A 27795-nucleotide genomic window follows, 5' to 3' on the forward strand; every position below is an offset into this window, starting at 1 on the left:
GAATTCAGTTTCTTGATCCAGTAAAATTCTGCTTGAAGTCGTTGTTTTGTTGGATCAATGTCTGGACGTTGCGGGAGTATCTCTAATATGGTAAATTTTAGTTGAGTGATTTGGTGATTGTTTTCCAGCCAGTGTGTTGCTACTGCTGATTTCATATTTTTTGTCCGAATATTACTTTTGTGCTCTGATATTCTCGTCTTGATCTTCCTTTCCGTCTGACCAACATAAATTTTGCCGCATGGGCATTTGATGGCATAGATCACATTTTTTGTGTCGCAGGTTCCAGTATATTGTAAATCAATTTTGTGGCCTCTGGTTGGATGCATGAAAGTATTGCCAGGTATTATATTATTGCAATGTATGCAATTAAGGCATTTGAGCATGCCTTTAGATGACGTTTTCATTACTTTTCTGGCACTCAGTGTCTCTTTAAGATTTCTAGATCTTTTGAAAGCGAACGTCAACTGTTCACTGTAGAGGTTGGTTAGGTCAGGTTCCATTCTGATCAAGTTCCAATGGTGGTTGATTATTCTCTTGATTTGTGTAGATGTAGTTGAGTATTTTAACACACATACTGTTTTGTTTTCTTTTGATGGAGGATGAGATGTTAACAGTTGATCTCTTGTGAGGTTCGTTACCTTTTTGATGGATTCCTCAAGGACATCTTTGGGATATCCACGTTTTTGATATTGTTGTAGTTGATCATTCAGGGTTTCTTCCAATCTGTGAGGGTCCGAGGTGATTCTTTTGAGACGAATGAATTGGGACGTAGGTAAATGTTTTTTAAGAGTTTCAGGATGAAAGCTTTGGTACAGCAAGCTGGAATTACGATCAGTAGGTTTTTTATACACTTGAGTGTGCAGTTTTTGATTGGTGATGGTTATCTGTACATCCAGGAAAGAGATGGTTTCTTTTTGAACAGTATGTGTGAACTTAATCCTTGGGTTTAGTTGATTTATTTCCATGATGTTAGTCAACAGTTGCTCTTTGTCACCTTTCCATATTAAAAACAAATCATCTATATATCTCTTGAATATTACTAAGTGATCAGTCCAATTAGTATTGTTCAATATGTTCTCATGTTCAAATTTAGACATGTACAGGTTGGCATACGAGGGGGCCCCCCCGAAACCCATTGAGGTTCCATTACATTGGTTGTAGAACTTGTCATCCCATTCAAAGTAGCTATGATATAGCGCAAAGTGCATGAGTTCAGTTAGAAAGATTTTATTGGCTTCACATTGATCATCTCTCAAAAGATTCCATTCAAACGCTTCAAGACCTTCATTGTGTGGTATGGAAGTGTACAGTGACACTACATCAATTGTACTGAGCCAATATTCAGTGTTAGGTTCCAACTCTATGGTTTTGAGTAAGTTGAGGAAAGACGTAGTATCCTTGATATAGGTTTGCCCTCTTTGTACGATCGGCTGTAAAAAACAGTCTAGGTATTTGCCAATGCTATCAGATATAGACCCGCACGCAGACACGATTGGTCTGAAGGGTGGTTTTTTCAAGTCTTTGTGGATTTTTGGTAACATATAAAGTTTTGGCCTCCTTGGGTATTTGGTTACCAAAAATTTGTGTGTTCTTTCATCGATCCATTTTTGTTCTAGGGCATGATCCAGAATTGCTGTGAGAATTTTTTGGTATTCTTCGGTGGGATCTTTGTCCAAAGGAATGTAAGTGTTCACATCATTTACATGTTGGTTGACACTGGATTTATAAAAGATGGTATCCATGACGATCAGGGCTCCCCCTTTGTCTGCTTTTTGAAAAGTAATTTCAGTATCCTTTGACAACTGTATGATAGTACTCAGTTCATTCTTAGACAAGTTGTTTTTAGTGGTTTTGCTGTAATTGATTTTTTGAATGTCGGTAAGTATCATTCTTTCCACAGTTTCAATGGTTTTGTGTGAATATGGTGCACAGAATGTGCTCTTGGGTTTGAAGACTGTGATGTCAGTAGTATTGGAAGGTGGCGCATCTTTGAAGAAATATTTCAGTTTGAGGTTTCTGAAAAACTTAAAGAGTGCTATCTCAGTTTCCGCCAAGTTGGTTTTATATGTAGGTACAAATGTAGTTCCTTTGTTCAAAACCGCCATCTGGGCTGGTGTCAGAGGTTTAGATGAAATGTTGATCACTAAGTTGGTTTTATTGACTTCTGACTCCTGGTTCGTTTGGCCATTTCTTCGGGAGTTTCTTCTCCCCCTCCTGATGCGAATATAGGTGGTGCGTTGGCTGCGGGGCTGATGTCTAAAAAAGGCTGCTTATTGGTGGATGTGCTAGGTTGTTGGGTTTTCTCAATGGGTTGTCTTGTCTGTTGAGTTATCTCAATAGGTTGTCTTGTCTGTGCGATGTCAGATTCAGATACTAGACTTTCTTGTGATGAATCCGTGGATGGTTTGGTTTTAGGTTGCTGCCATTTCTTTTGATTATAAATTTCTGCCCAGGTGTACACTTCGTCATATTTATAATCAATTGTGTCTCTTTTGTATTTCCTGACTTTCCGATCATTTACTTCGCATATTTGTCGAGTCTTTTGTTTACGTCCTCCAGCATTGTTTGTAAATCTGGAAGTTTTTCAAGCTCCTTCTTCATGTTATTCAGATCAACTTCAATTTCTGATAAGACTTTGGAAAGTTCTTGTATGATTAATAAAATTAAGTCCAACGAGCATTTGTTCAGGATTTGGTACCACTTTTCCACAAAATTTTTACTGTTCTTGCACAACATCGGTTTCAGAGCGATTCTCAACCCTCTGGGGATTCTCCTATTTTTATGATAATGTATCAATGTGGTCGCATGTAATCTTTGGTTGATTTCTTTTTTGCTTAGAAATTCAAATTGCCGGATTAATTGCGCTGTAGTAGAGATGTTTGGACTGAAAGTTCTGGTCTCTTGTATGAGTCCATATATTTCTTCTGCCGCTTCAGAAGTGAAAGCTAACAACTCGGCTTGATTGGTAGTTAACTGGGCTATTTCTTCAAACTGCATTTTCAAAATGTTTTCGGTGCGCTGGGAGATGAGGTAGGCAACAGTCTATGAAAATAGGTTATGATATCTCCGTGCACTCACAGAATTTTACCAATTCAATTAGTTTAAGGCAGAACAAGAGGGCCACCTCAGTCGCGTGGCTCCAACGATCCGCACCAGGAAGGAAGGCGCGGAGAGCATCGGGCGGCCTAGGTCGCAGGGAACAGGTGGCAGTCGGGCAGCCCACGACGAGACGCTGGTAACTCCAACCCCCTGCAGGAGACAAAGGCCCCTAATGGTCACCAGTTTGCATAGCAGAGCCGAAACATCAGGGCTGACGAAGGCCTCAATTTCACCATGCCAGTGGATGTCAAGATGTTGGCGGGGGGCTCATCCACTCACTCAAGGCAGGCTGATGTCATCTCCGGCCGTTGCGTTTGCAGGAGAGGTTGGGGGGGAGTTGGGACACCCGATGAGGCCCAGCCCTGCCGCAGCTCCAGGATGGAAAGCTGGGGCCTCCTCGCAAACCCGTCTCGCCTCCTGCCGAATCCAGCATGCAAGGCCCCGGTGCGTTTAGGCCCACTGGGTCTCAGGAGCCCTGAGAGTGCGCAGCGAGCAGTGGGACCCGGTTGGAAGACGCAGCAGGAGGGGCAGGGAGGAGAGCCCGCAGAAAGGAGCGTGGGGTGAGCACAATGCAGCGCCGGGCGTCAGTCAGGGCCGAACTCACCACGCCCGCAGATATCACTTCTACCGTCGGGGAAGGCCACAGGGCCGCGACAGCTCTCCGCGTGGCCCGCCACGAGACAGCCCCGGGTATCGCGGCGCTACACGCCCAGCATCAGCGTGTTCCGCACGATGTCCGAAAACTGCTGGAGGATGTCTGCGATGTTAAAAATGTAAAAAATGCCCCTACATCAAGCAAATCAAGGAGTATGAGGCCTGGCCGGCGGAGCTTCAGGCAAAGGCGGCCATCTTGGTTGCCTCAGTGTCCTCAACCCCCTCCCAGAACATATCAAAGAGCCTCGAGTCTTCCAGGTTACACCGGGGTCAAGTTGATTAAGCCCCAAAATATTTATTAATCTTGCATGGGGTAAGTACGCCCTGTGGAGGACAAAAAAGTGTATCAGCTGGAAGCGCACATGCCTAGAGCTTTTCCAAGCCCTTTCTACCACTTCTCCCCACAGTTTCTCATCTATGGGCTCACCTAGGCCCGCTTCCCATTTGAGACGCAGTGCCATCAGGGGCCGTCGAGTCTCCTGCGTACGGCGTTGGTAGGGACTGCTTTAATTGTTCCAGCTGCTACTATTATATACTGACAAGCCAATGAAGTTGAAGGTTCAGCCAGCCCTCCCCACCACTGTTTACAAATCGCTGCTGTCAGGGCAGCATGTAAAAGGAAATCCCCTTTGGGGAGGTAATATCTCTCTAGTAAATTGTTAAAAGGGAGTAAGGTGTTGTCTTCAGAGAGATCTCCAATAGTGGATAACCCTACCTCCTCCCACGTTCAAAGCTTGGGGTAGTCCGCAACATAGGGGAGCGCCTCGCAGATCAGCGGCGGGGCCTCTGGCACATATGGGGGTCTTGTTTGTGCTTGCCCACAAGCCCAATTCCAGCATCTTCCCATCGCCCCTTAGTCCGCTGGGGCATCCCCATCCCTCAAAGGATGGCCTAGCAACATGCAGGATAAGAGTCGCAACCTCGGGTCCAAGCCCCCAAGGTGCTCCACGTTCCGGAATTGTACCGGCATCCACTTCGTGAACCACTGTAGTTGAGCTGCATGATAATAAACTTCAAAATCTGGCACCCCAAAGCCCCCCTCTGCCCTGGGCCTCATCATGGTGGTGAGCGCCACTCTGCGTCTCCAAGTACCCCATAAAAATCCCATGATCATAGTGTTGAGGTGGGTAAAACGTTTGTGCGGGATCCAGATTGGTAGCTTTAAAAAATAATAGAGTAGCCTAGGGAGCGTGACCATCTTTAACAGCGCCACTCTCCCCGCCACTGACAGCGGGAAGGTCCCCCAAAATTACAAATTACAAATTACTTTTGGTGCTTTGTATCGCTCATCCTATATTACCTTCTAATAAGTCTATGGGGTTGTGGTATATTTTAACACCCACATAGGTCAGATCTGTTTTCCCACATCACACCTGCTGTTTCTAGTGGGCAACCCCTCTCTGCTAGAGCAGGGAAAAGGCACATCTTGGTCCAGTTGACCTTAAGTCCTGCAACTCCTCCCAGTCTACCCAACATCTCTTTGACCTCCTGTAAAGCATCCCGAGTGTTAGCTAGGAACATCAAGAAATCGTCTGCATATAGTGCTATAAATTGGGATTGATCCATCATTTCTAAGCCCTGATAGTAGCAGCCCAATCTCACATGCACGGCTAGAGGTTTCACTGCCAGCGCGAACAAAAGAGGGGACATCGGGCATCCCTGTCTTGTTCCTCTGCCTCCTGCACAGGCCTCCGAGATCATCCCCTTGTTCGAACTCTAGCAATAGAATTCTTATATAGTATTGCCGTCCAGGCCACAAAATCTTCACCCAGCCCGAACACTCTCAGAACTCTAAAAAGATACGCCCAATCAAGGCTTTCAAAAGCATTCTTGATGTCGATTGATAAAATGCAGGCCTCTTCTTTGTTATACGTGGTCGCATCCAGACTTGTCTCCAGACTTGTCTCTCCCAGCATGGGCCCAGGCCGTGTAGGCCCTGTAATCGAAGCAATGCAACCTCTCCACCTGTGTCGCCAAAGTCTCTCTGGCCGCAAGGAGATCAGCTTGTCTGTCCACTCTCTCCGGTCTATCCCTCTGTACATCCTGAAGCCGCTGTTCTGCATCTCGCACCTCATGCAAGAGAACCTTCCAGACCCCCATCGCCTCTCCAATACATCGACCCCTAATAACAGCTTTAAAAGCATCCCATTCGATGAGTGGGCTTGTTGTTGTATTGGCATTGGTTAGGAAATAATCTTCTATAGCAGTGCCTATCGGGGCTCGAAACACCTGGTCCTCCAGCACCTCTGGTCTAGGGATTGTAGGCCTAGTCTGTATCCAGTTCAAAGACACCAGTAGGGGGTTGTGATCAGATATTGTCCTAGCCAAGTATTCAATCAGGGTGACCCCTTCATGAACATCTGGGGAGCACAATATTGAGTCTAATCGAATGTGCAACTCATGTAAGGCAGAAAAGTAGGAATAGTCTCCCTCCCCTTGGTGGTGAGCTCTTTAGGTGTCCGTCAACCCCCAGTGCCACTGCCAATTTCGCCTAGCCTCAGCAATTCTATGTGTGGGAGCATCAGGGAGCGGCAGGTGGGAACGATCCAAGTTGATGTCAGTAACACTGTTGAAATCTCCCCTAAGAGTACCCAACCAGTCAACACCGGCGCTAGTGTCTTTGTCAGTTGTGCTAAAAATGCAGGTTGGTCTACATTAGAGGCGTAGATACTTCCTATTACTATATCTTGTCTGTCTAATCATCCCGCCACCACCACAAATCTGCCTTCTGGGTCTATTATTTGTCTAACACATTGAAAAGGTACTCCCGCGCGCACCCATACAAGAGTCCCCCTGGTAAAAGCTGAGTATGCAGCATGAAACACCTGCCCTCTCCACCGGCGCTGCAATGCAGCTCCTTCTTTCTGTGATGAGTGGGTTTCCTGTAACAGTGCAATCTGCACCCTCTCCTGATCAGGTATGTGTGTATTTTAAAACGCCGGATCATGGTTGGCATCCCTCTAACATTTCACGAGATACACTTAAAACCTATGGTGGGTCTCATTGTGCGAGCCACAATTTTCCTCAGAGTAGTACACCCCAGCGACATTCCTGGCCCCAAAGCAAAACCCCTCAACCAGCAAAACTCCCCAACTCCCCGTCCCCAGGACAGGTACACACAAACAAGTCCCCATCCAAACTAAGGCACACAAACAGTGCATCATAAAAAACAGTGGGGGGACGTAAGCTGACCCTGTAGGACCCAGACCTCCCCCAACCCCTTCGTAGGTCAGGTGGTGGCCCCCAGTTTACACTAGTGTACCCAATGTGCTACCAGTAGTCTCAAGTGTTAGTAAAGGACATCTCCAAGTAATAGGCAATCTCTTTTCATACGACCTGCCATGAGTTCTTCAGAATATGCCATCTGCAGTTTGAGGGGTAATGTCCAGAAGTTCGACATCCGATTTCCCTTGCACACTACTCGATCTTGAGCCATCGGATTTGTCCATTTCATGTTCAGTCATATTGCTGTTCGGGCTTGTGTCTCCATGGCTAATTTCCGCTACCGCTTGTACAGCTTTATCAAGCTCCAGTTTCATTCTTTCCGGGGAAGGAGCTCTCCGAGGAGGTGAAGGAGTGTTGGGCTCGCCGGGACGAGCCCAGCGATGTGGTATGATGCCCAGCATTCGTTCGGCCCTCTAGCCGTTCCCAAGCTTCATGTGATGTGGTAAAGAAATGCGTCTCTGCATCAGTCACCTGGAGGCATGCCGGGAACAGCATGGCATAGGGGAGCTGCAGCTGGCGTAGTTTCCGCTTGACGGCCAGGATGGAGGCCCGCTGGCGCTGCACCTCCTTTGTGAAATCCGGGAAAATCATCACCCTTCTATTCCCAATCTGCAGATCGTGTTTCTCCCGTGCTCGTTGCAGGATGTAGTCCCGATCACAATACTGGAGCAGCCTCATCACCAGCGGGCGTGGGGGAGCTCCAGGTTTGGGCGGTCGAGCTGGGACTCTGTGGGTGCGTTCGAGTGCATAAAAGGGGGAGAGACCCTCAAGGGCCACCTCTGCCTTTAACCAAGCCTCCAGGAACTGGGCAGCATCAGCCCCCTCCTCTCGTTCTGGGACTCCCACTATGTGCAGGTTATTTGTAAGTGAGCGCCCTTCGCTGTATTCAGCTCTCATTTCAAATACTTTAATCTTGGTTTCCACCATTTTCAAAGCGCGCTGTAGGGTAAAGACCGCCTTCGGGACTTGCTTCATGGCTTTCTCATTTATGGTCACTCACCTCTTAAGTTTACGATGGTCATTTTTAAGCAAGGTGAGATCCGTTCCTATTGCATCAATTTTTGTTTCCAGTGCTTCCCTTGAAGAGGTGCTGGCCTGCATGAACTCGGTTAAGGTAGAGTCCCCAGGAGCTCTCTCTGTTCATCTCTCGGGTGCATCTTCATCATCCTCAGTATGCTGTTCAGTTCCTTCCACTCGCAGGACCTCAAACACCTTTCTTCTGGATACTCTACCCATCATGCTCTATGCAAGAGTAAGTCTCGGATGCCTTAGAGCCCTCGCAGGTCGTCGAAGTCACAGGCAAAAAACGGAGGCCCAGGCGTCCTGCAGTGGATCCACCAAGTCTTGGCTCTTTCTTGACCACCCTTGCTAACCAGCAGGTGGTGGAGCCCCCTAGCGCAACCTCCGTTACCTCTGCCTCACAGGTATGGAAAAGGGGGACTCTCGTGTTGTGTAGGGCCTGTGTCCAGCGGCAGCAAGCCTCTCAGGAGTCGTCGGTGTCCACTAAGTACTCCCACGTCGTCAGCAAGGTCTCCGGCAAGCACCCAGCGCCAGTTTGCAGCCTTTCATCCCTCAGTCACCATCAGACTTTCATGTAAAGTGCCGCCTCAGCACTGCTGCCACCCAATGGGGCCCAATCCAGGTGCCACCTCACCTTGCAGTGTTGCAGGTCCAAGTTCGAGGTACTGAGCTTTTTGGCCAGAGGTATCCACAGCTCCTAGCAAATGCTGCACCGCGACATCCCAGTGTGTGCTGCATTCTCACTGACGGTAGGACTTCGCTCCTCAACAACCAACCCTCCGTTCGGGAGGGGAGCAAAGCACAAACAGACTCCGGCCGCCTCTTCGCCACACCAGTTCTATTTCTCAGGATCGCCGCAAACTTGCTACTCGAGCCACCGCTCAGCAACTCAGGAACTCAGCGGGTTCTGACTTCAGCGCTTCCTAACTGTAACCATCACTTTTCCTCTGCCAACGCTGAGACGTTTCAGTTGCCAATCGTCCCTCCTCTAATCAGCGTTCTCTGCCGGTTTGTCACACTCGACCTGCTGCCTCCATCTTCACCAGGTCTCACCGCCGCCTCCCAGAGCCACCATCTTGACAGCACCTCCCAAGGCAAAGTTAGATTGGGGTTCTCATCGTTTCAGCTCGCTCCCCCTGGGTCACCGCTGTTGTGGACCCTCGTCTTGGGTTGGGTATCATCTCTCTTCACTGCAGCTCGTATCCAGGTTGCAGAGCTCTCGTTATGTACAGGAACGTACCGGAGGTATTCTTTTCAGTACACGGCTGCAATCTTAGCACCGCCTCGTCCGGAATACGAGCGGGGCAATGAACTGGCTTTGTCTCCCCTATTATGGCTTCTGCGCTCCCCAGCAATGAACCTGGCAGGGCACCAGTTGTTTTGACAGAGGGTATATGGTAAGGGGCCCCTCTAATGTCTCAGGATCGTTGGTAGTGGAGGGAAGCCACGGAGGACCTCCGAGGTCCGCTTCTCCCTACATCGGTGTCAGGCCATGCCCCCAGTCAAAATGAGTAGATATGCTTATAAGATGTTATAAGTAAATTCCCATTCTATCCTATGGGACAGATAGCCTTTCTAGTGAAAAACTAAATACACTGTAATTCACCACCAGGACATGTCACACACATCAGTACATGTCCGCCTTTAATATACCCTGCACCCTGCCCCAGGTGTACCTTGGGCCTACCTTAGGGGTGACTTACATGTAGGACAATGGAATATTAGGGCCTGGAAAGTGGGTGCACTTGCCAAGTCGACATGGCAGTCACAACTGCACATAGATACTGCAGTGGCAGGTCTGAGAACCCTTTGAAGGGCTGCTTGTTTGGGTGGCACAACCAGTGCTGCAGGCCCACTAGCAGCATTGATGTACTGGTCTGGACCTGGGCAAACATAGTTATTTAACACGCCCACGAAGGGCGGTTTGTCTTCTCCACAATTCTGCATTTACATTGTTGCCATTGAGCTGCTCAAACCTTCTTGTGCATTGCCACAAGTTAATTTTACTGAAATCCGCCATTGCAGCGTCTTTTTATGTTGATTGCCGCCTCTCTAAATACAGGCAGCATCTAACGGCTGAGGAGTGCATTGGGACTACTTCACTTCAACAGGAATCCGTTATTACCACTTTTTTCCTTGCTGGTTTTTATCTTCATAAATAGTGGTACACTAGGCTTTTGCCTACACTTATTCAGGCTTCCATCCAAAAGTCCTGATGATGATCCATAATAATATTCTACAATTTACAAACCCTTTTTGTTTTGCCTGAAAAGTCTTTGTTTTAAATGTGTATGTATTGTGTTTTTGTGTAGGATACAGGACTGTGTCCTTATTATTGTTGTGTTGTATTTATGTCTATCAATAATTTAATGAAGTATTAAACTTTTTGTCCGGCTGGACATTCAAAATATAGCACTAATTTTAGCCTATATTTATTTCTCTCGTATATTGGTTAATGTAAGGACCATTGTTCTGAATACATAGCTATTACCCAAGGTCCTTTCTTACCTATGTGGGTTCCCTTGTTGTTGAGAATACACAGATACTGCAGTGGCAGGTCTGAGAATCCTTTGAAAGCTGCTTGTCTGGGTTGTACAACCAGTGCTGCGGGCCCACTAGCAGCATCGATGTACAGGCCCTGGGCACACATAGTGCACTATACTAGGTATTTAAAGGTAAATCAAATAAGCCAAACATGGAAATACCAATCCATAAACACAATGCACCTGGACAGCATATGCACTTAAGCACTGATTAGCAGTGATAAAGTGGCCAGTGTCCTAAAAGCAACAAAATCAGGGTCAGAAAACAGGAGGCCAAAAAGCAAAAAGTCTGGGATAAACCCACTGCAAAAAGCCAAGTCTAACAGCAGCTGTATCCTGTTTGCCTGTAAACCTCATTAATTAAAAGTGGCAATGAATATTCATTAAAATATACCACAGTGCACAGTTCTATGCGTGTTCATTGCAATAAATGTCATAGAGAATGGTCAGTATATGCTAAGATGGATAGCAATATGCCCCAGACAGAACTCCCCAACAAAGTCACTGAACTCCAACATTCCAGAACAACATACAACAGTACACGTTGAAACAGACCCTGTTTTGCTTTGTTCTGCAGAGTGCAAAGATTGTATCTCATGAGAGGAGAAATTATCTTTTAGAAAATAACAAACATTATGTTACTTCCAAGCTCGGTGTAGCTCAAAAGCATCATCCTACTGCTCCTTTGAAATGTATGGTCCAAATTTAGGAACAGGGATTTGATATCAGAGTTTATACAGAATATCTACCCCACTAAATATCAGTATTTATGTTTGCAGTGAAGACTGAATATGGTATGAAGCCCCCAAAAGCTAATAACCAAGAAAACCAGGACATTCAGCTACATCAGGAAGCTCATTATCCTATTTATTTAAAGGTGTCTTTACAGTTGTATTTTTTCTAACAGACGCGGACAGCACAGATGAGATGCCATGGAGTACCATGAGGGGCCAATGTATCTTCCTCCTAACATTGATCATCATTGCAGCAGTTACTTGCATACTGATTCTATGCATTGTTGGCTTCTTCGGTAAGTCAAACTAACAAATGTCATGTTTTGCGATTAAAAAGTTGTATTAAATAATTTTATAATTTTACAGTAATTACTCCTCATGAAAGAGGGCACAGCAACGTTTCTAAAAGTCAAAATTCACAATTTTATACATTTACTAAAGACATTTTAAATCCGTATATACTCACCAAAATGTTTGTTATAAGAAAGGTTTTTTATACAAAACATTTTTCATTTTCATAAAATAAACAAACTGCAGTTCTAAAGCTGCCTGTAAACCATGTCCCCATTGCGCCCAGCTGAAATATACCTATTTAAGTGAAGTGTTAGCCCCTCCTTTCCATCATGCCCAGGCAAGTCCATCAGAATGCATCTGTTATTGTGCCCCAATACCGGTCTGGAGAGGGTAAGACGGATAAGAAGATGACAAACCAGCCAGCATCGGAGGGGGTAACTATAACTGCTTTAGACTCTTTTTTGGTAAAAGCTACATCAGCCATTGCAAACAAAATCGCTTTGACCGAATTGAGACTTTCACTGGGAGGTGGGAGTGGCGGAAAGGAGACCCTGGTGAACTCTGACACTGAGCCACCTTCACTGATTCTATTAGATGAGCCCCTAAAAACTGGCCCTTTTGAGCCTTCTACCTCCATACAGTTTTCCGTTGGCCCCATAATGCCCACTCCCACTGACTCCACTGCAAAAGAGGCGCCACTAAAGAACTTCCTGATACCTCCTTTTAAAGAGCTCGTAAGACTCCAGTGACACAGTTTATTTCTAACCCTCAAGATCGTTTTCAAGACCAATCATATGGACCATCAGCCACAAGCCTGAATTTGCCTGAACTGTGTGGCGAATTACGATATACCCTTGCGCACCTATTACAACCTTTTACCCAGCGCCTGCCCAGTATAGAGCGGACATTGAGGGAATTCTGTCTGTTAAGTCATTGGCTGGAATTGGAGAGGATTCAACCATACAAACCTCTCAGCAACATTAACCCCTGCCATGCTCATGACGAGCTCAGCTCGTCATGCAGTACACTGCTTGTGTGCTCATGACGAGCTCAGCTCATCATGAATAATGGAAATCAAAGACTCCTCAGCACAGAGGGAGAATTGCAGTAGCATTGATGTGGTTAATGACAAACATAAATTCACGAGCTAATGCAGATGCACAAATTGCCCTCTTGAGAGAGACCAAGGAAGGCTTGATTGATCCTATTCGCCTAATGAAAATTAAAGAGTGACGTAAACTCAGAGTATACCCCCCAATGAGGCACTATTAAACAAACCGCCATCATCTATAGGGTGATATGGTACTGAGGGCAGGTGAGGGGGTAGAAATGGAGTAGTAGGAGTGGGGTGCAACCAACCTCAAGGAAAAGCCCTCAGGTGGATATGATGGAGAAGGGAAACAGTTCTCCTCGCCTAAATTTACCTCCATTTGTAGTAATTATTGTAAATGTCCAGTTATTAAGAGACAATCAACAAGAAACGACATGCCAACTCTTGGGTAAAGCCAGGCACTGACTAACAAGAATTGAAAGAGCTGGTTGCTTTATCCAGGATCACTTGATTATGGCCAGAAGAATACCATGGGTGGGCCCTGCCCCAAAAACAATAAAGGGTCATTGCATAGTGCTTAACTTCGACAATGTGTGTTTGGCAGGTGACCTGTTAAGACAACCCACCTCCCCCTCCTATACTGTTGACTCAGATTTACACTGTCCCCCTGTTTTCTTTTTTTTTTAAACCCCTCTGTCCAGATTCATATCTCACTGACCCAAACTCCGTTAGTGAAATGGGCAACTTACTTTGCCCCCCAGATGGTCACGTTAAATATACCTACTAGAAACAGATGTGCCACATTGGAGAACTTAGATAGCTGCAATTGACTCACTCCACCTTGTAAGTTCATATACTCTATAAATAAGGAAGTTAAAAGAGGGTCCCGTTTTCCTTAAAGGAAAATGGGGTTGCATTTAAAAAAAGAAAAATGTAATGTTTTCGTTTACGTTTTTTAAGGGCAGGTAGTGGTCCCTGGGACCACTGCCTGCTGCTAAAATATACTTTAACCTGTATTCACAAAAAAGAAGGGGTCACCTGGGGACCCCTTCCCGTTTGAAAGTGCTTTACCACCCTTCTGAGAAGGGTGCTAAACCACGACTGTTTTGCAACCGCAATTGTGGTCAGAAAACATTCTTACATAGGGCTCAGACTTGCTATTAGGAAGAGACGCCTTTGGAATGCCCCTTCCGAATAGTGAGTCGCTAATCCTATTTAGAGAGTTGTAAAAAAATTGCGGCTCGCTAAATAGGATTAGTACATGGTCAATATGCATTTTGCATGCACAAACGGTTCGCAACCCCGTTTGCGCATGCAATATAGGGTCGTACATCTGGCCCTCAACCTTTTAAAATTGAGAAGGGTGTGAGGCAGGGATGGGCCCTTGCTCAGTTCCTAGTCTCACTATATGTAAACAACCAAAATAAGGTATTGATAAATAACTGCAAGGACGTCCCCTATGCCGCTTCTATTCCTCTTCTAATTCTGCTTTATGCAGATGATGCAGTTTTGATGCCCAGAACCTCGATGGCCTTACAAAACATAATAGCGACCAACTCAGCCTATATAGCGGATCTGGAATTGCATGTAAATAAAACACAATCATGTATCTTTAGGATGGGTGATGGCAAGACAAAAGCAAGGCGTTTTCACATTGAGGGAAATAGTATAGTATGTGTAGACAAATTCGCCTACTAAGGCATCCTTTTTGATAACAACCTCACATGGAAAGAGATGGTAACAAACAGAGTAAATAACATGGCGAAAAGCATAGCCGCTCTTTTTAAATTTGTGAAAAACGTAGGAAATAGGCCCATCCAGGAATGATTAAAATCTATTTAGGAAAAGCCATTTCTATATACGACTTACGGGGTAGCAATATGCAGCAGTGTACATGCTGAACCCCTACAAACTATAGAAGGCAAGTTTACCAAAAGGCTACTGTCTGTCCTGGGTTTGTGCCCAAATTTGATTGCACATAAGGAACTAGGCCTGCCATGCATTAGCAACAGTATTAAAATAGCCTGCTATTGTTGTGGATTTCAATATGGAAAAGACAAGATGTTCCACATAACAAATATATCAAAGGGATGCTATTAATCTTGATCATGCAGAATCCATTGCCTGGCTAATATACGTGAGACAGTCATTTGCCTCTTTGGGCTTGGCATACCTTTATGAAAACCCTATTTGCTGTGTAACCTTCCCTAGATCAAAATTAAAAGATATTTTTCTATCTAACTGTTCTCAGGCTAGATAGGAAAGGCATATGGCAAAGCACACAATACTTTTATATCAAGCAGTACCGCCTGTCTTGCGTGGAGCCTCTTCCTTACTCTCCTTTGACGTGAAACCCATCAATGCTACCTGATGACTAGGTTATGCTTAGATAACATCCCACTTATGCTGGGATATCCGGCTAATACCTTCTCTCTAGCTCGCCTTCCAACTTGCCCATGCGATGCATTATATAAACAAACTACCTCACATATCCTGTTTTTTGTGTTTTTACGGGAAAGAGAGGAAAAGGTATTTTGTCCCTTTACTGCAAAAGTTTAGTTTAACCAATCACACTTCTACTCTTGTAGTTCTCCAACAATAGGAAACGTCATATGTATGTTATGTGATGGCATCATTTCTACAAGCGGCCATATAAACTAGAAGGGCTTCCACCCGACAGTTATTTACCTATAGGTCCCTGGGTCTGGATAGATACCCCCAGATGGTGCAAAAAGAGAGAAACCGCTAAGCACATTCAGCACTTTGATATATGTCTCTGCTATTTATTGTGGTATATCTGATATGTATCTCGAGGGGCAACTGATTTTAGCTCTATGGGGTTAGGCTTGTTTTATATTTCATATTTTAAGGGCTTTTATTTTTTTGATCAAGTCACAGAGTGTATGATTTTAAAGGTGGATAGAATGTATAAATAACTGTTTGCATGATGTTCTGTGTGTTTTTATGCATTTTTAATAAACGTTGTTGATTGATAAAGAGGAAGTCTGTATTCCAACAGAATATTTCCATCACAATGTAGGTTATGTGACCCACTATTCCACTCTATGAGCAGCTTTTAAAGCCTATGTTAGGGGAACACTTTTAACAAAACAGGCGGGGATTCTTAAAATTATCTGGATGCTGCTTTATTAAGTAGAACGCGATATTCGGAAACTAGAGGCTGAGGTCTCTACCATGGCCAGAGCGCCATACCTAATGAGCATGAATATTATATCACAACAATTTAATGTAAAGGCGGACATACAGGCGGCTTTCCTGACGAAATGTACCCAAGCTTGCAGATATAGCGAGGGAGAACCTCCCAGCAGAACGCTAGTTTAGCTACTTAAGGGGGCTAGAAGTCACAATGTAATACTTAAGATATAGGAAGAGAAATATGGGTCTATATTAGTTAGCGCAGGTCCTGTCAAATCCCCTGTCCCTCCTTATGGAGAGCATGGTCTCTCCATTCCAGTTAAGATGTGTCCCATATCGATCTACCTCACTTTATTTACATACCATTGTTTTAATTCCCTCAATTCTGTTCTTGAATTCGCAGCAGTTTTCTTGGACGCAGCAAAGGCTTTTGACTCCCTAGAATGGGCTTATGAAATGACTACATTGCACAGATATCGCATTGGGGAACCATTCCCGAATACGATCTGGCTATATGCCAAACCTGTGATATGTGCAAAGGGAATAGTGTCAGACCCTTTCCCAGTAGTCAAGGGACTACTTTTTTACTGGCTATGGATCCCATGAGCAAATATCTTCAAGTGTGCCATTCTACTTTACTTTACAAAGCTTTATTTCGATATAGAAATATCTTAAAAGCACATAACAATAAAAATACAATTCATGTTGTTAATAAAAACACTTAATAAATAGTTAAAAAGACGAGTTAAAACAGTATTAAACCATTTACAGCTTTGAGTTAGATAAAAAAAGAAAAACAAGGGATTGCCTAAGAAAGGGTTCATCAGTTAGCTTTAAATCTTATCACCCACGCCCAGCTAGGAAATTTGGCTACCCCACACGTCAGTACTGTATTAGGGTTAGATTTTAAAATTCTTAGTGCTGGGGCAAAGCCTCTGGTCTCAAGTAGGCGACAGACAGGTTTTAGCCATTAGGATCTAGGCTTATTGTAGGCACTGCAGACAAAAAAAACATGTGGGATAGTTTCCAGTTCAGTGCTGCAGTGCGGACAGGTGGCAAGCGTCTGATAGGGGGGTTTCCATTTAGAGGTGCGTTCACAGACTGGTAGGGTTCCCATTCTAAACTGAACATATAAGGCTCTATCATTGGGTTTTCTAATAAAGTCCGTGTAGGGTTTAAGCAAGGGTACGGTCTTATGCAGTCGAAACTCATCAGTGAGTCTGCGCAAGTTATCCGCTCTAGATTGTTGGGCGTCGACCCACCGCCAGTAAGCCCGCTTGACTTCCAGTTTAGATAATGAAGCACCGGACTCCCACGCCACCCATAGGCCAATGGCCGTCAGAAGTTCCTTCATTTTAGAAAGCCAGACTATTTTGTCTGACCCCTGCAAGCTCATTACTTCTTTAAGGCCGTCTGCGTAGCTCTCTAGCTCTGGTATGCGCCACAGGAGAGCCCAATAAAGAAGCGGACGCAGAATTATAAGATCTTTAATAGATCTGCGTCCAAGGTCGTATTGAACGGGCTTGCTAGGGGTACTCCTGGGGATGGACAATAGCTCCTTGTAAAATTTGTTTTCGGCCATTATGTGGGGGTCAACATTATTAAATCCCCAGAGCTCTGCCCCGTACAGTGCACTGCCTACTGCTTTTGCAGAATAGATCTCTAAAGCAGGAGCTATGGGTCTTGATGCTGAGGATCTGTGCTCCCTGCTTATGGCGCCCACAACTCGTTTGTGGTTTAAAGCGATTTTTTCAATGTGGGGGTTCCACTTGAGTTGGTCGGATATCCTAATCCCAAGATAGTCGAACATTTTAACCCGCTCTAATGGCTCTTCCTTAAGAGTGAGCGTACGATTGGCTTTTCTACTGGGATTAAAATAGAGGAGCTTGGTTTTAGAAGTGTTAATAGCCAAGCCCCTTAAGTTACAAAAAACACAAAACCGATCCAGCAATTTTTGAAGCCCCATGGGCGTTTTAGAGACTAGTAGCGTATCATCGGCAAAGAGCATGGCAGGGACTTTCACACCGGCCAAACTAACTAGGGGCATCAGCATCAATGTCAGATAAGAAAGAAACCACCCTATTAAGAAATAAGGAAAAGAGGGTCGGCGCCAGAACACATCCTTGGCGGACGCCTCTGTTCACCGGCATTTTTTCTGTTATCTGCTCCTTCGTGCCCCACTGAATGCGTGCGTAAGTTCCATCATGCATGCGGGCCAACAAGTGCAGAATGGGCAGAGGGAACCCCATCTCATGGAGAACCGCCCACAGGCGCCCTTTCTTAGGCAATCCTTTGTTTTTCTTTTTCATCTAACTCAAAGCTGTAAATGGTTTAATACTGATTTAACTTGTCGTTTTTAACTATTTATTAAGTGTTTTTATTAACAACATGAATTGTATTTTTATGGTTATGTGCTTTTAAAATATTTCTATATCGAAATAAAGCTTTGTAAAGTGTACCATTCACAGAGTGGGCCACACACTGAGTCAAGGAAACTGCTCATGTCCATGTATGCCAACTATATCTTACTCTTCACCAGGGCTCCAGGGCGTAATCTTGTGCCAGTAATCAGAGAGGTTAGATTTGGTGGATATTCAGGCATTAAAATAAATTGAAACAAATCTGAATTGTTCCTGCTTACTGAGTCCACCATCGAGCACTGAGAGAGTTGTCCATCTCCTGGGTGGATGAATTGATAACATCCCTTGGCATACAAATTCACCACAATATTGAGGCTGTGATCAGACTGCATTACGGCGCAGCTGTGGAATAGTTGTCCTGCTGCGGAATAGTTTGCCTACTGTGTAAAAACATGGCAGCCGCTGCCTTATCTATAGCCGGTCGCATAGCATTCATTAAAAGGATGGTTCCATAGTTATTGGGCTGGTGCCAGGAAAACGGGCATGGGAGTTAGACATTGGGGTAGGCACATTTTTATGAACTATAGGCATTAAATATTGCACTATAAATCTACATAGGAAATAAATTAAGCTGGAACCCTGCCTAGAATAGGCCAAACTCAACTGTCCCTGCTGTTTTTCCCCTTCATACTGATTTCCTACATCTCGCACGGTCCTGCCCACTAATATATTTTTTTGGGGTCATGTTGCTCACACTGTATCTAAAATGATAAGAACTCAACTCATATCAGTCTGGACCCATTGATAGCGCACCTGGGTATGTTTAAATGCTTCCTTGTAACATCTCCAATGGCTCTGCTTTTGGCAAAGCGTAGAGTTGCCATGCACTTGATCACTGTACCTTAAGAGGGTAAATTAATTAAGGAAATGGTGATATGCAGTAACGCAATGGATATATATACATTGATGCAATCTCAAACATTAAGACGTAAGCATATACGGAGCACTCTGAGGGCATATTGTCTACAGGACACAAGCTCTGACGCATCTGAATATGACAGTAACCCATCCTCAAGTGACATCACCCCTGTCTGATTGAACTAGGTTGAACTTTACTGTAATATATGCTAAACAGCTGGGATATTGCCCTTCAACTTTTTAAAGACCTTTGTAACCATAATGCTTTGGGATGTGTGGGAGAGACTCATGACGGACCATTGAGGCACAAACGTTCCACATACACCCATCATTTTACCCCTCACAGTCAGAGTGTACTTTTGTCTTTTGAGAACAAGTTGAGCAGCCCTGGTGCTCCTCAGTGTCACTCTTTGGATGAGCTTTGAGTGGGGGACCCCAGAGGTTCTCACCTCTCTTAGGCACTCATAACAAGTGGCCCCTAAACTTCTGCAACAGGGAGCTCCTCAGAATTCCCAGTTTTTGTGTTTTTAGGTCTCGCCTGTCGATGCGCATGCGCATCGAGCAAGGCGAGAGTATTGGCACTTATCCGCTCTTTATCCACACTGCAAGGAATCGTGGCGATTCCTTGCAGTGCACGAGAAATTTAAGCTCAATGCGCATGCGCATTGAGCTTAAATGCGCGTGCACATGCCCCCAGCCGCCTGCCTTGCCTACTCTCTTCCACAGCCTCCCCCAGCTCCGCCCCCTCACTACTTGATTGCACGGCCGCTAGGCCGTGCCTCCCCTACTCTCCTCCCCCCTCCTCCTCTCCTCCCCTGCCTGCCTGCCGCTAGCCTTGCCTCCCCTACTCTCCTCCCCCTCCTCCTCCTACTCTCCTCCCCTGCCTGCCTGCCGTGTCGCACCTCTCCCCTCTCCGCCCCCTCCCCTGCCCGCCGTGTTACGGTGAAAGCACATGGTTATTGGTGTGTCTAGGCTCTAAAACAAACGTGGTCCGCTGAAGGCATTTTTTTAAAACACAAAGGCATTCACTTTTCCTTTTAATTTTCAATGGGGAGAGCTGATACCGAGAACCCGTCCACACTCTGTTAATACTGAACAGGAAGGTATTAGAGACTAGATGCAGCTTTCCATTGTCACCGCTAGCTTCAGCCTCCCCTTTTGCGCTCCTCCTCCCTCAGATTCATTTGCTCCAGAGCCAAAATACCGGCCAGGAAAGCAGACCACCACTTCCTGGAGAAGTCCTGGCTCCAGCATTCAGAGTCCCCTCCCACCGAAGCTAGTTCTCCCTCCCATTGTTTGACTGGCTTTGGGCTTCTCCAGAGCGCCCTTCCTGCAGCTCCAATGAAGGTAGGCATGGTATAAGCAGCTGCCTTAAAGTCACAACAATGCACTGCAAAAAAGGGCGCACATAGAGCCAGGAACACATATACTCCAGCCTGACCGGAGGAACCATGTGCTGCATGCAAACACACTGTGTAGAGCGCCTCGCCAGCCGCCCAATAATCATTACCAGCAGTGCAGCGCGTGAGTCAGAGTTGAGGGGTTGGTGTGTTGTATTTTATTGTTATCGTTGATTTGGAGTGAGTTGTTCGGCACTCTTCTTAAGGGCAGCTTCTAAGTCACAGGTATGCTTAGCTGACTAGAGAGTCGGCTTTTTGTGGCAGGTGATATCTGTATGTTTAAACTATTCTGTGTTTTTAGTCGGTTTTCACATGATGTTTACTTCTTTTTCTATGTTTTCTATGTACCTGAGCTCGAGTGGAAGCTATTGAAGGATTTTACAAAAGCAACACTTATATAATAGAAGGGCACGTTCATTTTGCTTTAGGCACGGGGAAATTAAGTGACTTGCCCAGAATCTCAGGTTTTGAACAGACGCAAGGACTAAAGCCTGGTTCCACAGTTCCAAAAAACGGCAGCTGTAGCCCTTCCTACAACTGCTCAATACGTCAGTTGCAGCATCTCACCCTCACATTATCCAGTGCAGCATCTCACCCTCCCATTATCCAGTACATGATCTCACCCTCACGTTACTCTTTCTACGTGTTCTTCACCCATCACCTATGTTCCTTCCCCCTCCCGTGCCCTCATATGGTTTTACAAAATGCCGTCTCTGATTCCTTACAACCCCCACATTGTTATTGCTCTCTCCTCCCGCTCCACAGTTTTGTTTTTCTATACCAGTCAAACTCAAACCAGCAAGCAAAATCTTTTTTATTTAAAACTGCCTGTGTGTAGGTGCATGCATGCTTGGTGCTTGCGCCTACAAATTACAAAGCCGACTGCTTGTACCCTTTTTCCTGTTATAAAAAAAAAAAGCAGCGCTGTACAAAATCGGGATGCTGTACGACAGGGCTTACAATCTTAGCAACGTCAATTGGGGCAAGGGCGAGATATATTGACTTTGCCAAGAGCGGTTTTTGTACTAATATCCCCTTCTCTGACATCTCAGACATGCCCAATAATCCCTATAAAATCTCTCACTTATCAGCAAATCTCATGTTGAGGCGATTACTATTAGGTCTTCTCTCTGGGACTTTGCTTATCACACATGTTGGTGTTACAGAGAGAGCCTTCAGTGTCTCTGTTTCACTTTACAGTTGTTTTCACTTCACCCTGTGATGTTTTTTCACATGTTCATACTGGGGACCCAAATGTTTGGGTTATGCTTTACAAGGGTTTCACTACGCTCTGATTAGTTGTTTTTTTAAAATAATTAACAGACGTTTTTACTATCTCATGTGTTTTATTTAACATGTTCACATTGGGGATTTTGGGAATTCCACTTTAAAAAGGTTTACTACACCTTAAGGTCTTAATGCTCCTTATGATGTGTTTAACCTACTTGTTTTTGTGCAACTGCGGATTCCAGTCCTTACATTTTACATTTTAGAGGTTTTGTTTCGCACCCACCACTGTCAACAAAATGCGTCTGTCTTCTATTTCTGCAAATCGAATTGCCGAGAGCATTTCCCAGCCGGCCGACTTACTGCTTCCTTCCTTTCCATTTCTTTTCACGGTTTCTTTCATTCGCCCATCTCTCACTTTTTAATTAGTGCTCTGTTTTCTTCATTATTTTTCTTTATTTTAATATTTCCCTTTAAATTACCTTTCTTCTCTCTGATCCTCATTGTAACCTCTATTCGCTCTGTGTGTCGTCCCTTTCGCAGGCATCCCACCCCCTCCCTCTCCAGCGCCTGCCTTCTCTCTGCCCACGCATCACTCTCTCACGTTCCATTATTCTCCAGCTGCCTCAGTCTGCCTCGTCTTCCTCATCCTCCCTATGACAGTCCTTCTCTCACTTCAGGGCTTACTTCTTCTTTCCCTGTACTCCACAGTTTCCTTCTCTCAATGTGTAATTCTTTTTCTTCCTTCTTTTTTCCCTTTAAATTACCTTTCTTACGACTCTGAAACAACGCACAAGGAACAGTCGCACGGGCAATTGTTTAACTCACAATCACCACAAGAAGCCTTCCATCCGTTTCTAAAAAACACGAAAGACCCAAAACTGTAGCAAATGCAGACATACCGAATTTGTGTACTAAACTCACCAACAAACATTGACATGCGTATAAAACAATACAAGACAACACTGAAGGATTAAAGAAGAAAGTTAATCCACCCGAAAACTAACTGACAATCAGAAACATTATAACTAAACGTGCGACACTGGTTATAGCAGTGTATATTGAACTAAATGCAGAAAAACAGCCTACACTTTAACTGTAATAATACTAAGAAAATAGAGACTAATTTATTTTATATGTGCACATAAACCCAGCTGCTCATTTTATCGACCGCAGAAACATGAGAGGCTGCGTCGGCCCTAAGGGTCTCCAGCGTGTTAACTGCATATCACAGGTAGATCGGTCGTCAGCGCTTTAACCCTCTGAGCTAGCTTTATTAATCCAGCTATCAGCAAACAACAAATTGCACATTCATGAACTGTACATATATTGTGGGAGTAACCCAACATCATTTCTTGGCCTTTCATCATGTATAATTTACGTGTAATCTGGGGTAATTTGAGCACGAACACTAGTACAGATGAGTGGAAATAAATAAAAAAGCCCTCTGCTTGCATGCTACTTTCGCGGCTCCTTTGATGTGCGTCCATTTGCCACCAGCCACTTAGCCACTTAGCCAATTTGTGTGCAGGCGCCGCCTCTGCTGCCAGGCTTCAGCACACCAGGCTGCACACCCCTCACCCCCCAGTCACTTCATCCGCGCCCACTTCACACGCGCTCTGCAGGTCATAAACAGGACCATCTGCTCCACTCCCAGCACTGCATGACCATCTTCAAAGCAAGCTTGTAACACGAGCTGCCCTCAGACGTTCCAAGACACACACTTTTAATGCTTCTGAGGTCGATAACATGAGCCCCGTTGCATTGACACACACTGCCCTCACACACACAAGTTACTGTCACACACACACCCTCAACCCCTCACCCTCACTCACCCTCACCCTCACTCACCCTCAACACCTCACCCTCACTCACCCTCAACCCCTCACCCTCAACCCCTCACTCACCCTCACTCTCACTCATCCTCACTCACCCTCAACCCCTCACCCTCACTCGCCCTCAACCCCTCACCCTCAACCCCTCACCCTCAACCCCTCACCCTCACTCACCCTCGACCCCTCCCCCTCGACCCCTCCCCCTCGACCCCTCCCCCTCAACCCCTCACCCTCCCTCACTCACCCTCACTCACCCTCACCCCTCACCCTCACTCACCCTCACTCACCCTCAACCCCTCACCCTCACCCTCAACCCCTCACCCTCACCCTCACCCTCAACCCCTCACCCTCAACCCCTCAACCCCTCACCCTCAACCCCTCACCCTCACCCTCACTCACCCTCACCCTCACTCACCCTCACCCTCACTCACCCTCAACCCCTCACCCTCACTCACCCTCAACCCCTCACCCTCAACCCCTCACCCTCACCCTCACCCTCACTCACCCTCACTCACCCTCAACCCCTCACCCTCACTCACCCTCAACCCCTCAACCCCTCACCCTCAACCCCTCACCCTCAACCCCTCACTCACCCTCACCCTCACTCACCCTCACTCACCCTCACTCACCCTCACTCACCCTCACTCACCCTCACCCCCTCACCCTCACTCACCCTCACTCACCCTCACCCTCACTCACCCTCAACCCTCACCCTCACTCACCCTCAACCCCTCACCCTCAACCCCTCACCCTCACTCACCCTCACTCACCCTCACCCTCACTCACCCTCAACCCCTCACCCTCACTCACCCTCAACCCCTCACCCTCACTCACCCTCAACCCCTCACCCTCACTCACCCTCAACCCCTCACCCTCACTCACCCTCAACCCCTCACCCTCACTCACCCTCAACCCCTTACCCTCCCTCACCCTCAACCCCTCACCCTCACTCACCCTCAACCCCTCACCCTCAACCCCTCTCCCTCACTCACCATCAACCACTCACCCTCAACCCATCACCCTCAACCCCTCACCCTCACTCACCCTCACCCTCACTCACCCTCACCCTCACTCACCCTCAACCCCTCACCCTCACTCACCCTCAACCCCTCACCCTCAACCCCTCACCCTCACCCTCACTCACCCTCACTCACCCTCAACCCCTCATCCTCACTCACCCTCAACCCCTCACCCTCAACCCCTCACCCTCAACCCCTCACCCTCAACCCCTCACTCACCCTCACTCTCACTCACCCTCAACCCCTCACCCTCACTCACCCTCACTCACCCTCACCCCCTCACCCTCACTCACCCTCACTCACCCTCACCCTCACTCACCCTCAACCCCTCACCCTCACTCACCCTCAACCCCTCACCCTCACTCACCCTCACCCTCACTCACCCTCAACCCCTCACCCTCACTCACCCTCAACCCCTCACCCTCACTCACCCTCAACCCCTCACCCTCACTCACCCTCAACCCCTCACCCTCACTCACCCTCAACCCCTCACCCTCACTCACCCTCAACCCCTTACCCTCCCTCACCCTCAACCCCCTCACCCTCACTCACCCTCATTCCCTCACCCTCACTCTCCCTCACCCTCACTCACCCTCAACACCTCACTCACCCTCAACACCTCACTCACCCTCAACACCTCACCCTCAACCTCAACCCCTCACCCTCACTCACCCTCACCCTCACTCACCCTCACCCTCCCTCACCCTCACTCACCCTCACCCTCACTCACCCTCACCCTCCCTCACCCTCACTCACCCTCAACCCCTCACCCTCACTCACCCTCAACCCCTCACCCTCACTCACCCTCACTCACCCTCAACCCCTCACCCTCACTCACCCTCAACCCCTCACCCTCACTCACCCTCACTCACCCTCAACCCCTCACCCTCACTCACCCTCACTCACCCTCAACCCCTCACCCTCACTCACCCTCACCCTCACTCACCCTCAACCACTCACCCTCAACCACTCACCCTCAACCACTCACCCTCAACCACTCACCCTCAACCACTCACCCTCAACCACTCACCCTCAACCACTCACCCTCAACCACTCACCCTCACTCACCCTCACTCACCCTCACCCACCCTCAGCCCCTCACCCTCACTCACCCTCAACCCCTCACCCTCAACCCCTCACCCTCACCCTCACTCACCCTCACTCACCCTCAACCCCTCACCCTCACTCACCCTCAACCCCTCACCCTCAACCCCTCACCCTCAACCCCTCTCTCACCCTCACTCTCACTCACCCTCAACCCCTCACCCTCACTCACCCTCACTCACCCTCACCCCCTCACCCTCACTCACCCTCACCCTCACTCACCCTCACCCTCACTCACCCTCAACCCCTCACCCTCAACCCCTCACCCTCACCCTCACTCACCCTCACTCACCCTCAACCCCTCACCCTCACTCACCCTCAGCCCCTCACCCTCAACCCCTCACCCTCAACCCCTCACTCACCCTCACTCTCACTCACCCTCAACCCCTCACCCTCACTCACCCTCACTCCCCCTCACCCTCACTCACCCTCACTCACCCTCACCCTCACTCACCCTCAACCCCTCACCCTCACTCACCCTCAACCCCTCACCCTCACTCACCCTCACTCACCCTCACCCTCACTCACCCTCAACCCCTCACCCTCACTCACCCTCAACCCCTCACCCTCACTCACCCTCAACCCCTCACCCTCACTCACCCTCAACCCCTCACCCTCACTCACCCTCAACCCCTTACCCTCCCTCACCCTCAACCCCTCACCCTCACTCACCCTCAACCCCTCACCCTCACTCTCCCTCACCCTCACTCACCCTCAACACCTCACTCACCCTCAACACCTCACTCACCCTCAACACCTCACCCTCAACCTCAACCCCTCACCCTCACTCACCCTCACCCTCACTCACCCTCACCCTCCCTCACCCTCACTCACCCTCACCCTCACTCACCCTCACCCTCCCTCACCCTCACTCACCCTCAACCCCTCACCCTCACTCACCCCTAACCCCTCACCCTCACTCACCCTCACTCACCCTCAACCCCTCACCCTCACTCACCCTCAACCCCTCACCCTCACTCACCCTCACTCACCCTCAACCCCTCACCCTCACTCACCCTCAACCCCTCACCCTCACTCACCCTCACCCTCACTCACCCTCAACCACTCACCCTCAACCACTCACCCTCAACCACTCACCCTCAACCACTCACCCTCAACCACTCACCCTCAACCACTCACCCTCACTCACCCTCACTCACCCTCACTCACCCTCACCCACCCTTACCCACCCTCACCCTCCCTCACCCTCACCCTCACCCTCACTCACCCTCACCCTCACTCACCCTCACCCTCACTCACCCTCACCCTCCCTCACCCTCACTCACCCTCAACCCCTCACCCTCACTCACACTCAACCCCTCACCCTCACTCACCCTCACTCACCCTCAACCCCTCACCCTCACACAGTGCAATAGGTCTCAGACCATTTCAGTTACAGCTTTAAGAAATGTTTATGGCTTTTTTTATTTGTAATTCTTTAGCATTGGCTACAGGAAACAAAAATGCTAAACATTTACAAAAAAAACCCATAAACAATTCTAAAAGCACTAACTCTAATGGTGCGAGACCTATTGCATTTCCAATGCTTGTTACATGGAGGTTTTGGGGATAGAAAAAGCTGTACTCTCAGTGTGAAATACTGGGGAGAAGCATGTGGACATCCATGCAGAAAGACTGATTTCTGGATGTTATTCCCCAAAAAGTTGTAACCCTGCTATTTCTGTACTCCTGGAATTATCATGCCTCAACCCTGTAATAGTAATTCCAGGGCGGTAACATTTCTGGAGCAGACGATAGCTCATGACGGAATGATGAATCTTTTTGTGGTGCCTACAGGACAATACCTACTGCCTTCCCCACATAAATTATATCCTAATAATTTGAGGCAAAAGGTTCCATTGGTATTATTTTTTAATGTCATGTACTTCAGCATTATGCTCTGCCATCCCCGGTGTATCTTTTAATGGACATTAAGACTGAACAGAAGTATAGAACTTTGTGAGAGTTACCCTGTAAAATAAAAATATAGAAGAACTGTGAAACAACAAACCTCTCAAAATTAAAATACGTTTTATATAGAGATGAATCTACTAGAGTGGTATGCTTTGCGTCTTTCGTGTTTCAGATACAGTTAACCAATGAATAATTTAAATGCAGTTTTCAGCATTATTTTTTGGGCTTTTTTAAAATAGTTT

General features: G+C 46.9%; 1 protein-coding gene across 2 annotated transcripts in view; it reads left to right on the forward strand.

The window, feature by feature from the left end:
- LSMEM1 (leucine rich single-pass membrane protein 1) overlaps positions 1–27795 on the forward strand; it is a 142590-nt gene that overhangs the window by 89600 nt on the left and 25195 nt on the right. For both annotated transcript variants that reach the window (XM_086919318.1, XM_086919323.1), the window contains exon 3: positions 11449–11571. In XM_086919318.1, coding sequence (XP_086775444.1) covers positions 11449–11571 — 123 coding nt within the window. The remainder of the gene's footprint in view (positions 1–11448; positions 11572–27795) is intronic.

This window comes from Lissotriton vulgaris, chromosome 1_1, assembly GCF_964263255.1.
Source record: "Lissotriton vulgaris chromosome 1_1, aLisVul1.2, whole genome shotgun sequence".
Lineage (NCBI taxonomy): Eukaryota > Metazoa > Chordata > Amphibia > Caudata > Salamandridae > Lissotriton > Lissotriton vulgaris.